General features: G+C 36.9%; 1 protein-coding gene across 3 annotated transcripts in view; it reads left to right on the top strand.

Annotated features, from left to right (window-relative positions):
• The window catches only part of PLSCR4 (phospholipid scramblase 4), a 50,648-nt gene that overhangs the window by 30,200 nt on the left and 6,116 nt on the right, over nt 1–14,332 (top strand). For all 3 annotated transcript variants that reach the window (XM_069104707.1, XM_069104708.1, XM_069104706.1), the window contains exons 5-8: nt 842–884; nt 4,476–4,702; nt 7,024–7,182; nt 12,737–12,895. In XM_069104707.1, the coding sequence (XP_068960808.1) occupies nt 842–884; nt 4,476–4,702; nt 7,024–7,182; nt 12,737–12,895 (588 nt within the window). The remainder of the gene's footprint in view (nt 1–841; nt 885–4,475; nt 4,703–7,023; nt 7,183–12,736; nt 12,896–14,332) is intronic.

Genomic DNA, 14,332 nt, shown 5'->3' with positions numbered 1-14,332 from the left:
AGATAGATAGATAGATAGATAGATAGATAGATAGATAGATAGATAGATAGATAGATAGATGGATAGAGAGATAGATAGATAGATAGATAGATAGATAGATAGATAGATAGATAGATAGATAGATGGATGGATAGATAGATAGATGGATAGATAGAGATAGATAAATAGATAGATAGACATACAGACACAGAGAGAGATACATGATAGATGTAGATATAGATAGATATAGAGATAGATATAGATTTATAGAAATGGGTATGATCTCCATCTATACATTTTGCCCTGCCCTCAGAGATATTTTGATGTTCTCTTTGAAGGGAGAATGGGTGAGCTTGAATATTTACATGTGCTGAAGGACTATGACAGGACTAATACTGGACTAAAATTGTGAAACAGGAAAAAAATAGCATTGGGTTCCTCCATTCTATTTCTGTTTTCTTTTTTATCTTTCTCTTTGGACTTTTTTTCAACTCCTCTTTTCCCCTTCTCTCTTCCCCTATTAAAACCTTGCCATAAGGAAGGATAAGCCCCAGATGTTAGGAGGCTGGGGAATTTTCTTTGAATGTGCCAAACTAGGGAGAGTGGACTCTACTGCCTCTGAGTATTCTATTTTTATGACTAGGTCACATGAGTACGAGGGATGGTAGGACTCCTTTGAGTCCAGGCTTATATTCCTGGATATTCATTATTTACTGTAGCTGTCTCTATCTTTGTATGCCCTTTCCTCTGAGTGAAGGGTTGTCCTTGACTAATTGGAAAATACACATTTATCTTTTAGTTTGAATTTTATTTTTAATTATGTTTTATTTATCTTTAATAATACTTTGTTTTATCCCAACAGCTAGACAAAATACTGGTTCATCAGCAAGTTGAAATTCTGGAATGTAAGTATATTTTGTCAATCTCTAAGTAACAGAAAGGGAGTAGAATAAACATTTATATAGGACCTACTATATGTGAGATACTGTATTACGTGCTTTACAAATATCGAGCACTTATTAGGTGCTTACTATATACCAGGTACTGTTGTAAATTCTGGGGAAACAAAGAAAGGGAAAAACAGTTATTATCTGCAAGGGGAATGCATTCTAATGGGAGAGACAACATGGTTAATAACTATCTAGACACATGGTGTATACAGAGTAGATAGAAAGCAAATTCAGAAGGGAAGGCTCTAACAAGGAGAGGATTGGCAAGGACCTCCTGCAAAGGCAGAACTTGAGAAGAGTCTGGAAGGAAGTCAGGCAAGCTAAGAGGCAGAGGTGAGAGAGAGAAGGGCAATTTTGGAATGGAGCATAGCCAGATATGGAGATTGCTACATGGTATAGTGGATAGAGCACTGGGACTGGAATCAGGAAGAAATGACTTCAAATCCAGTTGCTCTAGCTATATGATCTGGGGTAAGTCACTTAACCTCCATTTGCCTCAGTTTCCTCAACTGTAAAATGGGCATAATAATAGCATCTACTTCTCAGGGGTGTTGTGAGGATCAAATGAGATAATTTTTGTAAAGCATTTAGTGCAATGCCTGGCACATAGTAAACACTGTATAAATCTTAGCTATTTCCACTCATATTATTATGGAGACAGGATATGGAGTATGATGTTCAAGGATCTGAATATAGGAATCATTGTTGTTCATCCCTTGTCCTTGAAGAGGACCAATGATATCATGAGGGTGATGTCTTGACTTGCATATGAATTAGCCTTAAGTTAGGCAGTGCTGCACAGTCATCAGCTTCCCTCTCTCCCCCAGAGTCACTGAAGTCCAAAAAAGCTGTAACAATTTACTTTTTTTTTGTCCTGTGCAATGTTCATTTATGTTTTCTTGAAATATAGCTCTGAAAAAATAGGCTTTTAAAAAGCCCATTGTGAGGGGGCGGCCAGGTAGCACAGTGAGTATGGAGCACCGGCTCCAGTGTTGGGATGACCTGGGGATCGAATCTGGGCTCAGACACTTAGCACCCACCCAGAAACACCCGGCTGTGTAACCTTGAGCAAGTTAACCCCAATTGCTTTAAAAAAAAGCCCATTGTGTTTCAAAAGAAAGTACTTGTTAGGGCATTATAGTGGAATCACAGAATTCCTAGAGGAGAGAAAAGTATGTAAAAATTGGAAAAGAAGGAAGGGGTCAGGTTATAAGAAGCATTAAATGTTAAACAAAGGATTTTCTATTTTCTGCAGGTCATTGAGAAGGGTGGATAACATAGTCAGATCTACATTTTAGAAAAATCAACTTTGGAAGAACAAAAAGAAAAAGCAGTCATGTTGGCAGGTAGAGGATAGATTGGAATGGAAAGAGACTTGAGGCAGGGACAAGACCATGAAGGCTATGGCAATAGAAGTGATGAAGGCTGGAAGTAGGATTGTGCTTCTGGTGGTGGAGAGTAGGAGACCTGTGCAAGAGATAAGGGGCCAGGCAGAAACAATGGGACTCAGTAAGATATTATGTATATGGTGTGAATGTGAATAAGGAGCCAAGGATTATAGTGGCATTGTGAAATATGGGACTTTAGCTAGCAAAGATGGCAGGAATAAGTGGAGGGGTTTTTGTTCATTTGTTTTTGTTGTTCAGATGCAGGAGATATGGGTGCTGTTATAGGCAGCAGAGAAAGGTTGGGAGGTGATGAGATCAAGTAGAGGGGTTACCTTGGCAAAGAGAAGGGCTGCCACTTCATCCAAGATGAGAGTGAAGGAGAAGATGGTGGTAGAAGATGTTTAAGTGATATGAGATGATTAAGAGGGGAGAAAAGGAAGCTCTTGGCCAATGATCACAATTTCAATCTAACAGGTAGCATTTGATTATATTTTGGTCCAGATCCTACATTGTACTGCTATTTTTCAATGTCTTAGGGAAAGAAGGATTGTCATCTACAATGCCTTTTCTCTTAGAAAAAGAGGAAAGAGGTTGTTTTTTTATTATTATCATTAAATAACCATTCATAAAACATGGAAATATAGCCTCAGTGTTGCAAGGGATGGATGAAATGAAGCAGTTATTTCTTGAAATTTTATACCCATAGCTTCCTATGATTTCATGGACTCATATGTCATTTAATTCAAACTCCTTACGTCAAACTTGAGAAAACCAAGGCCCAAGGAGAAAAAGATATTTTTTCTAGATCAAAAAGCTAATTAACAGAAGCAGGAGCTAGAACAAGAACTCTCCTATTTTCAGACCAGAGATCTTCATATGATAAAAAGATTTAGGGTTAGAAACAGAATAAGAAAAATTAACCTAGAACTGTTCTCAATAGAAGTATTCCTTTCTTCATAACTGATCTTTCTCATCATTCCTTTGATCCCTGAATGAGAACATTTTCCTCTCAATTAATCAGTCTTCTCTAAGTAGCTATTATGATCACCGAAAAATAGAGTATCTTTTCTAAAATTGTCTGAGAACTATTTTTTTCCTCAATTATAATCCCTTCTTCCTTGATACATTTAAAAGCATCAATAATGAAGGATATGGATGTGAAGTATAGTACAATTCTACCTCTTCAACAGAACTTGGGACCATTTGCCAGGAGTTCCCCTTCCTTAATCCCTCCCCCCCCCAATATTCATCTCACATCATTCAGTTATCTTCCATCCCTATCTCCTTCCTTGATCTGGTATTGAATGAAGAAGTGTCCCTTCTTTTTACCAAGTGCAGATCCTCCAAATGCAGCCTGAGGCTTCCTCAAAAAAGAATGTGTTTAAATGTGTATTACATGGAAGAAATATGATCTTATATTATATGGCTGTTAAGCTTTTTAAGTGAGAGTCCACATGCTATAAGAGATAGAGAATTTACCCTACGATCATTTAAGACCTGGGTTCATGTCCTCTCTCTCAATATACTGACTGTGTAACCCTGGGTAGATCATTTCAAATCTCACTGCCCTAGGAAACTCTTGAAAATTGTGAATTACAGATGAGTTACTAATTTGTGATTTCTCATCCTCATTGGTTGAAATTTCTCCACATCAATTAAATCACTAGTCAGTTGGGCCCTACCACCCAACTCTAAAATAAATTTCTTAGAATGATGTACTTTTCAAAATGATTCATCTATATGATAATATATTAAAATTAACAAGCTTGTAACACAATTGTCTAAAATATTACATACATTTCAAATGTGATCATCAAAATTGGTTTTAAAAGTATATCAAAGAAAGACATTTCTTTAATTTTTTTTCTAGAATTGTGATTTTTGTTTCTTTTTCTTTTTTTGGTATAGGAGGCCTCCAGTGAGGCTTCTCTCATAAAGGAGATCAGGACCTTCTATAATTTATAGTCATAGAGAGTTGCTTGAGAAACTGAGAGTTTAAATGATTTGCCCAGGGTCACACAACCAGTTTGTGTCAGAGAGAGGCCTTGAATCCAGTTTGCCTGACTCCAAGACAGGTCTCTATTGACTCTGCTTCTATTTATTTATGCCAAAGCAAATTGCATGTAAATAAATAATTACTTCTCATTTTATTTTACAGTGATGACACGATTTGAAAGTAATAACAGATATGAAGTTAAAAACAGCATGGGACAGATGGTGTACATGGTACTTGAGGACACTGACGACATTACCAGAAATGCTTATCATTCTTTACGTCCCTTCATCCTTCGGGTCATTGACTGCATGGGTCGAGAAATCATGAGAATGCAGAGACCCTTTCGGTGTAACTGCTGCTGCTTTTGTTGTTCTTGTGCCATGCAAGAGGTCAGTGGCTCAAGTTCCAGCCTTTTTTTCATGTTTGATGATATGGTTTTGAGAAACTAAATTCTCTCATCCTTTTGGAAAATCAGAGAAATTCTTCCTGTAGGTTTATGTTCTCCGATCGCCAGTAAGAAAGTTGAATGCTCACACTAAGAGTGAGCTACATATGGTCAGTGACCTTAATAGGAAGGGCACTTCTTTCCTCTCTGAGTGATGCTATTTGGGAATCAAGATGAGGGCAGCCTAAAAGATTAAGTCTCAGGTATAAGAGAGAATTAAGGATGCTAGGCAAAATGTTGTCTCATTGCCACAGTGTTTTGGTCCATGGCCGCCTCCCTCCAGTTTTTCTTTGTTTTTGCATTTAGAAGTCATTGCTAAGTGTGGTGGTGCACATCTCTAATCCTAGTTGCTGGTAAGAGGGAGGCTGAGGGATCTCTGGAGCTCAGGAGTTTTGATCTTTTTGTGGGCTAGGGGTGGGTGTCTGCCCTAAATTCAGCATCAGTAGGGTGAGATCCCATGAGAAGGGGGCCAAAGGAAGAGTAAACCAACCTACCCTGGAAATGGGACAGGTAAAAGTTTCTGTGCTAATCAGTAGTAGGATCAGGCTCATGAGTGGTCGCTGTGCTTCTAGCCTAGGTGAGAAAGACCTAGTCTTTAAAATACAAAAGAAAAACACCAAAAAAAAATTCCTGGGGACAAAAGGAAGACAGTTTCAGTGTTAAGGGATTGTTTTTCCACTGTGGGATGCAGTGTAAACATAATCATTTGTTTGTTTTCCAGAGAACTCCCATTGTTATTGCCTTAATGGCTCTTCACAATAATAGAGGGATCCATGGCATATGTGACAATGCTTCCCAGACAGTTATGATTACTATTATTAACTTGTGCCTAGTGAATCCAGGAATATATCAACAAGGGTCTCTCCCATGACAGGAATAGCCAGCTATCACATTACTTGGATCCAAGGCAACAAGTCACCAGAACAAAAACAGTGTCATCTACTGTAAGTTATGTAACTAGGAACAGACAGACCCAGAAAATCATCTTCCTTTGATGAGTAAACCCAGAATTTGTTGGTCTTTCTTTAATGTTATAGATCATTAACTCCACAAAGGAATTGGATCCAAACTCTGCCTTTTCTAATGTACCAATATGGTAATCTTGAGCAAGTCACTTAACCTCCTTATGTCTGTTTTCTCAACTACAAAATGAGTATTGAACTAGATGATGCCATGAGCTCCTTTCTGGCTCTGTAACTATGACCCTGTGACCCATTGTGGAGATTCTATAGATTTATCTCAATATTAATGAAATATTTCTCTTCTGAGGTTCTATAACAAGTTTTCTGGGGTTGAACAAACTTGGGGAGGAATACGACAGAAGTTAGCAGAATCGCTAGTCTATTTTTTATCTTTAAATCTAAAGATTGATCTGTTATAAGGCTTTAGTGCTATAGAAGACTGCTAAGTAAGTAGACTGACAAATCAGAACAACTTCATTGGATGTCATTTAGTGCCACAAAGGCTTGATGATTTTATGCACAATCAATGTCACCTGACCAAAGAACTGTTTGCAAACTAATACATAATTAGTATATCACATTTGGGGTCCTGCCACGATTTATATGTACATATCATGTGACATTCTTTTCCTCCACTTTATGTCTGCTCGTGAGACACTACTACTGTGAGCCTGGTTTTCCTATTAGGGAAAAAAAAGCTCTGCTTATATAAAACAACTGGAAAAGATTATTGAAGTTCCACATAGGACCTATAGATAGGGTGGGATGATCAGGTCTTTGTCCTATGCCCCTGATTACACTTATACTACAGTGACACAGAAACAACTTGACAGAGAGTACTTAGTTAGAAAGAATAATTAAAAAAGAAAGGCTTCTTTTTTGCCCCTCCCTACTCCTTTTTTTTTGTGGCAAATCAGGATGAGCTTTGGGCTTCATTTTGTTTGTCCTGAAAGGAGAGTGTTGTATATTCTCCAGAAACAAAAATTCCTTGAGTAAGAAATGTAAATTTGGGGGTTTTTTTGTTTGTTTTTGTTGTTGTTTTTGCATTGGAAATGTCCACTATTTATCCCAAAAAGTACACGGGCAGATTTCTGAATTGAAAGTGCTTGGTAGATAATCTTTTAGAATCACTCAGAAAATGGTATTTAATAAGTCCAAATTGTTCTATAAAACATGAGGTCTTTTGAATATCCCTTTATCGCCTTCTATGGCCATATCCACCTGAGCCCATTCAATTCAGGGATGCTTTTATATTTCAGTTATTTTTCTGTAGCTTAACTCTATCCATCCTTTTTGTTTGTAGCTTGAAGTTCAGTCTCCTCCCGGTATGGCTCTTGGTTATGTCACGCAACAATGGGGCTGCTGCGTGACAAAATTCAGAATTGAAAATGAGAAGAAAGAGCATGTGCTGAACATTGGTGGCCCATGTGTACCTAGCTGTGGTTCAGATACAGTTTTTCAGGTAAGATAGAGATATAGGCAAGAATGTGAGCTCTTGGAATGAATGGATGTTTGAATAAAGAAGTGAAAAAGTATTTATTAAGCACTTACTATATATGAAGCACTGTGATTGGCACAGTGTGTGCAAATATAAGCCATCAAAATAGTCCTTGTGTTGTAGGCATTTACACTGTAATAAAGAAAGGTAGCACAAAGAGGGGAACTAAAGCTGAAAAACTGCCATGGGTCTAGGGAATGGGTGTGGTGGGATGGTAGACGTAGCCTGGAACTGGCAGGGCTGGTGGGTTCCAGAAAGATATGGCAAATGTATTTCATATTTACATCATTCGTCAGGGGCCAGGGTCCCAGGGTTGGAGTTTTATGTTCTGGTAGAAGGAGAAGGTGGGCCACAGGACAGCAGGATGATGTGGTAAAGGCTAGGGAGGGGCACGGAGGCCCCACTCCAGGCAAGATAGCTTAAAGCTCTCCTATTAGAACCCAGCTTCCAGGGGAGCAGAGTACAAGCTCTGGTGGGAAATAGACAGGAAGGGGAAGGTAGGAACTGTTTCACATTTGCCTTTGTATTTCCAGATTTTAGAGCAGTTCCTTGAAGTCAAGAAGTATTTAATAAATGTTTGTTAAATGGAATATTGCAAGTATCTGTCTCTAACTGGGCTGTAAATCTCCGAATGAATTGCTTGAAAACTTTTACGAGATAAAGAAAATTTGTTTGTCGTTGTTCTTAATTTTCAGTCATGTCTGCCTCTTCATGATCCCATTTGGGGTTTTCTTGGCAAAGATATGGAGTGGTTTGCTATTTCCTCTCCGAGTAGTGCTATTTTACAGATGTGGAAACTGAAGCGAATGGGGTTGTTACTTACTTGCCCAGTGTCACACAGCTAGTAAATGTCTGAGGCCATATTTGAACTCAGGTCTTCCTGTCTCTGGGACTGGGAAACTATCCTTTGCGCCAACCAGCTTCTGAGATAAAGGGAATGAAATTCATAAAAATGGCAACATGAAAATGTGTGAGCACTACTTCACTGTTGAGTAGGCTGTTAGTGCAGCCACAGTGAAAAACAATCCTGTTTCAATTGAAAAAAATATGGCGACAGGGAGAGTGTACTATATTATTTGATTTATATCCCAGATGGGCTTACTCTTTTTACAAGACCTCAATAAACACTTTGAGAATGAAAATTCTGATGTAGGCTTATATATGTATATCTAATTGGCTGGCTTTTGTTCCAAAGATTTCTAGAGTGAGAAAGCCGGGGTAGAAAACCTAAACACCCTTTTCTTTGAAATAAGCCAGAGCCCACTTTCCAGGGTTCTCCAGACTGTTACTCAATTATAGGAAGAAGAATTTCAACTTTCACTCTTATTATTAACCCTGGGTAGCAATTTATCTTTTTTTCTCCATCTTTTTCTCCATTAGTTCCAGAAATCTAACAAAAGTAATTCCTGGAAATTTATTTCTAGAGATAATTTTAAAAAATTCCTTGCTATTTAAATTCTGTTTTTGTTGTTCTGCAGGCTTGCTCTCTGAAAGATCACCAATGGGTCACCTCTCTGAAACTGATAATGACTTTTAAGGTTTTCACCTTACTCAGTCTCTCTGAAACATTAGACATAGTGTACCCACCTCCAATTTTTTGAGACTCTCACTGAAGTATCTATGATACTTCACCCACTTGGTTCTCTTCCATTTCTTGCTTATCTCTACTTTAATGGGCTTTTTCTCCCCCAAACCTCCAGCAATGGCTATATTTGTGCCCCTCGTATCTTTTTTCTGCCTCAAAGAATTTCTCCGTCTACATGTTGTCAGCTCTCATCTCTTTGCAAATGACTGTTGGAATATGTTTTCAGTCTCTGATCCAAATGCTCATAGAACTTCTGCACTGCACCATTTCCTCAAACTCAACATGTCCCAAAGTAGGTTCCGTCACTTTCCCAACACATTGTGTCCCCTTACTTTTTCCTCTCACTCTCTGGTATTGATACTATCATTATCCTTAAATCACAGACTATTCACCTGTTGCCAGTGACTCCCCCCTCTCTTATGTCCAATTCATTATCATACCTTGCTAATTCTTCCTTTGAACCATCCTTGGGATTAGTCCATGTCTTTTCCTTTCTCCCTGACACTTCTGTAGCTAATGTCCTGATTACTTTACTCCTAGGCTCTTATTGTAGCCACCAAAATTCCCCTCTAAGCAGTCCTACATCCTCATGCTAGACTAATTGACTGATCTTAAGGCAGTACTTACATTTATGACTTTTGAGAATATTCATAATAATAAATCACATTTGCTTAGCACCTCCAAAGGAATAGAATTCTTAGTTCGATGGCAACCTCACTAATGTGTTTACTTTCAATAAGTTTTGATAAATGATAGCCTCGTAAAGTAGATATGCAGGTTATGTGATCTGGTTTTATATAAACTAGCCTTCACAAAGTGGACAAAGAACTTTAAAAAGATTCCTACAATGAAGCAATAGAATGAAGATAGTATTAATAAGCATAACTGGAAAAGAAACCATAGCAGAACTGACACTTATTGTATTTCTAATGCCAGCTCCTTGTTAGTCATGTGGTGGTGAAAATGACAGCCATCTGTCTAATAGGATATGAAAGAAATGGGCCAAAAAATTTAAAATTATAAAGTGGATTAATTGTAACAATTTATATATGCTATTTGTTGAAAAAATAAAAACTCAACACCTGATTACTTTGTAAGAGTAACTGAACTGATTAACATTAAGGAAGATGGAAATTTATCAGCCAAATTTATAAAAAATGTAATATAACTTGTGGATGGAACTAAAATTTGGTATCATGATTTATTAAGTGCATCCGATGATGCAGTTTTACATTTGGTTAAGAGTATCTTTATGACCAGAAGAGAAGGCTGGCTTTCAAAGAGAAAGAGGATCTGGAGACCTAATTGCCAATATTTTACTGGATTATGGAGAAAGCAAGGGAGTTCCAGGAAAAAGAAAAGAAAAAAAATCTGCTTCTGCTTCATTGACTACACTAAAGTCTCTGTGTGGATAACAATAAAATGTGGCAAGTCCTCGAAGAACTGTGAATACCAGATCATCTACTTTGTCTGCTGAGGAAACTGTATTTGAATCAAGAAGCAACAGTCAGAATCAAACATGGAACAAATGATTGGTTCAAGATTGGGGGAAAAACAAAGTATGACAAGGCTATATATTGTTACTGTATTTAGTTAACTTATGTAAAGAGTAGACCATTTGAAATGACAGGTTGGATAAATCAAAAGAAGGAATTAAGGTTGCCAGGAGAAATATCACCAACTTCAGATATGCAGATGAAACCATTCTGATGGCAGAAAGCACAAAAGAATTAAGAATCCTCTTGAGAGTGAAAGATGAGAATGTGAAAATTAGCTTGAAGCTTAACATAAAAAAAAACAAAAAAACTAAGATCGTGGCAACTGGTCCCATCACTTCCTGGAAAATAGAGGGAGAAGTAATGGAAGCAGCATCAGATTTTATATTCTGGGACTCAAAGGTCACTGTAGACAGTGATTGCCATCATGAAGTTAAAAGATGCTTACTCCTTGGAAGGAAAGCTTGGAAAATGTGGATAAGATACTAAAAAGTTGAGACACCATCTTGCTGATAAAGGTCCACACAATCAAAGCTATTTTCTTTTTCTGTTAACATTGTATGTCTGTTAAGTTTGGACAATAAAGATAGCTGAACACCATGGTATCAATGCTTTTGAATTGTGGTGGTGGGAAAGACTTTTTAGAGACCCTTGGTCAACAGAGCAACCAGTCAATAACTTAAAGTAATTCAGACTATTCTTTTGAAGGTAAAATAGTGAAGGTGGTGCTAAAATATTTTGGCCTATAAAGAATAGACGTGACTTGTTGGAAAAAAAAAAAACATGATGATGGGAAAGGTTAAAAGCAAAAAGGAAGAGAATGTGGCAGAGAATGAAATGGTTAGATGGAAGTAATGAGCATGAACTTAGGCAGATTTTGGAAAATAGTGGAGGAGACAAGGGCTTGACGTGCTATGGTCCAAGAAATCATAAAGAGTTGGATATGACTGAAAGACTGGACAGCAGCCATCTTTGTGATATATCTTACATCCATAACTGTCATTAAAAAACAAACATTGAAGCAAATTTAGAACTATATATAGAGATTGCTGTATCCACAAAGTGTATAATCAAGATATTTAAAAAAAAATAATGAAGGGGGCTGCTAGGTGACACTGTGGATTGACCACTGGACCTGCATTCAGGAGGACCTGAGTTCAAATCCAGCCTCAGACACTTGACTCTTACTAGCTGGTAAATTGATTAACTCCAGTTGCTTCACTAACAATAATAATAATATCAACAATAATAATGAAGCATGATCAATTAGCTAATATTTTAGCTAAAGCAAAATGATTCTATATACTTTTAAAAATAAAATATTCATTTTAAAATGTCTTTCACTTTTATCTTAACCTTTTTACTTATGTTTTGCATATTTTATATAATGGATATATTATTAATATGATTTTAAATAATAACAAAAGTAATAATAATAATAATGCTATAATATTTATATATGCCAGGCACTTTACAATTATTACCTCATTTGATCCTCACAACAGCCCTGGGAGGTAGGGGCTATTGTTATCCCCATTTTACAGATGAAGAGACTAAGGCAAACAGGTTAAGTGACTTTCCCAGGGTCACACAACAAATGTCTTAGGTCAGATTTGAAATTGGGGGTTCATGACTCCAGACTCAGTACTTTATTCACTGTGCTACCTAGCTGTGTAAATAAATGAACAAATAGATGGTTGGATGGATATAGAGATATAAATAAATGGTAGATAAATAAATGAATAAACATAAATAAAAATACACAAACATTATTTGCTTATAGGTGTATAAAAACAAAAGTTTAGACACCACTGCTAGATCAGGAATTCTTAACCTGGAGCTCACTGGGTCTTGTGAACTTGGATGTGAAAAATACATTTTTATTTCATGTAATTGGCTTCATATGTAAGCTTGCATATTTTATTCTATGCATTTAAAAATGATTTTGAAAAGAGGTCCATAGGCCTCTCCAGACTGCCAAAGATATTCAAGACAAAAAAATAAATTACTTTTGCTCTGGAGTCAAGATAGTGTATTCACTAAAAAAGTATTCTGCTTCTGCGTTTTGTTCCTTCTAGATTTTGTAGGATGACTAATTTTATAATTTTAGGTAAACTAATTTACTCTGGTATTAATAGCTTTTAAGGCCATGTATGACAAATCATGTGACTTCTATTGTTATTGAATCGTAAAATGTCCTCTCTTTGAAATAATGTCATTAGCCAAAAGGAGTAAATGTCCATTAGGAAGAATTTTAGACAAATTGCTAAGTCAATGGGACGGGAAAAACTTTTAGAAGGAGCCCCTACAATCAACTGCTGCAGGAAGTGCCTCTTCTACTTCTATCTCTGAGTGAACTCATTGGATTTCTGCCAGCTCTAGCATAAAATACCTTTAAGGAGATGATGGAAGTCACATTTCATTTCTCTCTTTCCAGATTACATCACTGAATGGAACCAATGTTGGAAGCATTTGTAGACAGTGGCCTGGCTTTCTACGAGGAGCAATAGCAGATAGAGACAACTTTGAGATCACTTTTCCACTAGACCTCAGCATAACGATGAAAGCTATGATTTTCGCAGCTACCTTCCTCATTGTAAGTCTTTCCTTTTTAGAATTTTTTTTATTCTAAACTTACACACCAGAAAAATGAGTATTTCCATATGCAAAGGAGAGCACAAGGAGATGAATATATATGGAACCATCAATCTCCTTTTTTATACTGCTTTCTTTAAAATAAACATATATATATACATATATAATTTATATTTCACATATTAGTTTGAAGACGTTACTGCTTGTTTGCATTTCCTTCTGCATTATCTTTTATGCATTAAAAAAGACACTTCAATGTCTTGAAAAATGAAATGAAAATGAAAATGAAAATTTTAGGGATTTTTATTGCTATTGCTACTTCTCTCCTTCTACTCCCACCCCACCCCCAATTAAAAAATGAGAAGAGGGGGGAAAGTGTTGACATAGTGAAGCAAAAAGAAATCTACAGAGTGGTCATGTCCAAAATAATATGTCTCTTTCTGTACCTCGAGTCTATCACCTTTCTGTCAGGAGATGGATAACATGCTTCATTGTCATAGGTTCTCTATATATGCATCAGTCACAACATTGATGAAATTTCTTAAGTCTTTCACATCTCTTTCTCTTTCCTAGACATATTTCTGGTTTTGTTCACACCATTCTGCATCAATTCATATAGCCTAGGATGCTCTGTCTTAAATACAATATTCAATTATATTCTTAGAATTTATTCAGTCATTTTTCAATTGATGTGTCTTGACCCACCCTATCCCCTTCACATGCATACACCTTGGATTTTAAATTAACTTAAAAAAGAATCCCTCCTTTTAATCTCTCCTTCAGGGTCAGGAAGTTTGTTTTTCTGGCTGCTATTTCCTCTTAGTATATCATCCATTTTTACCATTTTATGCCATGCCCTCGCCTCCCCCCAACTTCTTGCCCAGTTGAGATTGTTGTATTTCTATACCACATTTTTTGTGTAATTTCAGTTCTCCTTTGTCCTTGGTGGATAAGAGTTGAGTTTCTGAGGTTCAGTCTCCCTACTCCTTTCTCTCTGTTTCTGTACATTTCTTATCATGTCCCCCTTCCTTTCTATACAAGTAGATTTCTTTTACCCTCCCTCCTAAAATCCCCACACAGGCGGAAAAAACCAACACCAAAAACCTACTTCAGAGTACTCTGTTTTTCTTATTTAATTTTCTCAATAATCTGTAAATATGTTAAGGCTCCAAAGGGACACTTGTTTGCCCTCTCCCTATTAGAATGTTAGCATTATGCCATCATAGAACCCTTTCCAATTTCTCAAATAAAATTACCATTTTAGGTTTCTTAGGACTCTCGTGTTTGTATTTCAGAATTCCCATTGAGCCCCAGTCTTTTCGTTACTGTTTTTTTTTCCTTTTGGAGGGCAATTGGGGTTAAGTAACTTGCCCAAGTTTACACGGCTAGTGTGTGTGTGTGTGTGTGTGTGTGTGTGTGTGTGTGTGTGTGTGTGTGT

This window comes from Petaurus breviceps, unplaced genomic scaffold (genome assembly GCF_028583685.1).
Source record: "Petaurus breviceps papuanus isolate PSGF00001 unplaced genomic scaffold, PetGlider_PUasm1.0 688, whole genome shotgun sequence".
Classification (NCBI taxonomy): domain Eukaryota; kingdom Metazoa; phylum Chordata; class Mammalia; order Diprotodontia; family Petauridae; genus Petaurus; species Petaurus breviceps.
This window is presented reverse-complemented; position numbering and strand designations above follow the sequence as displayed.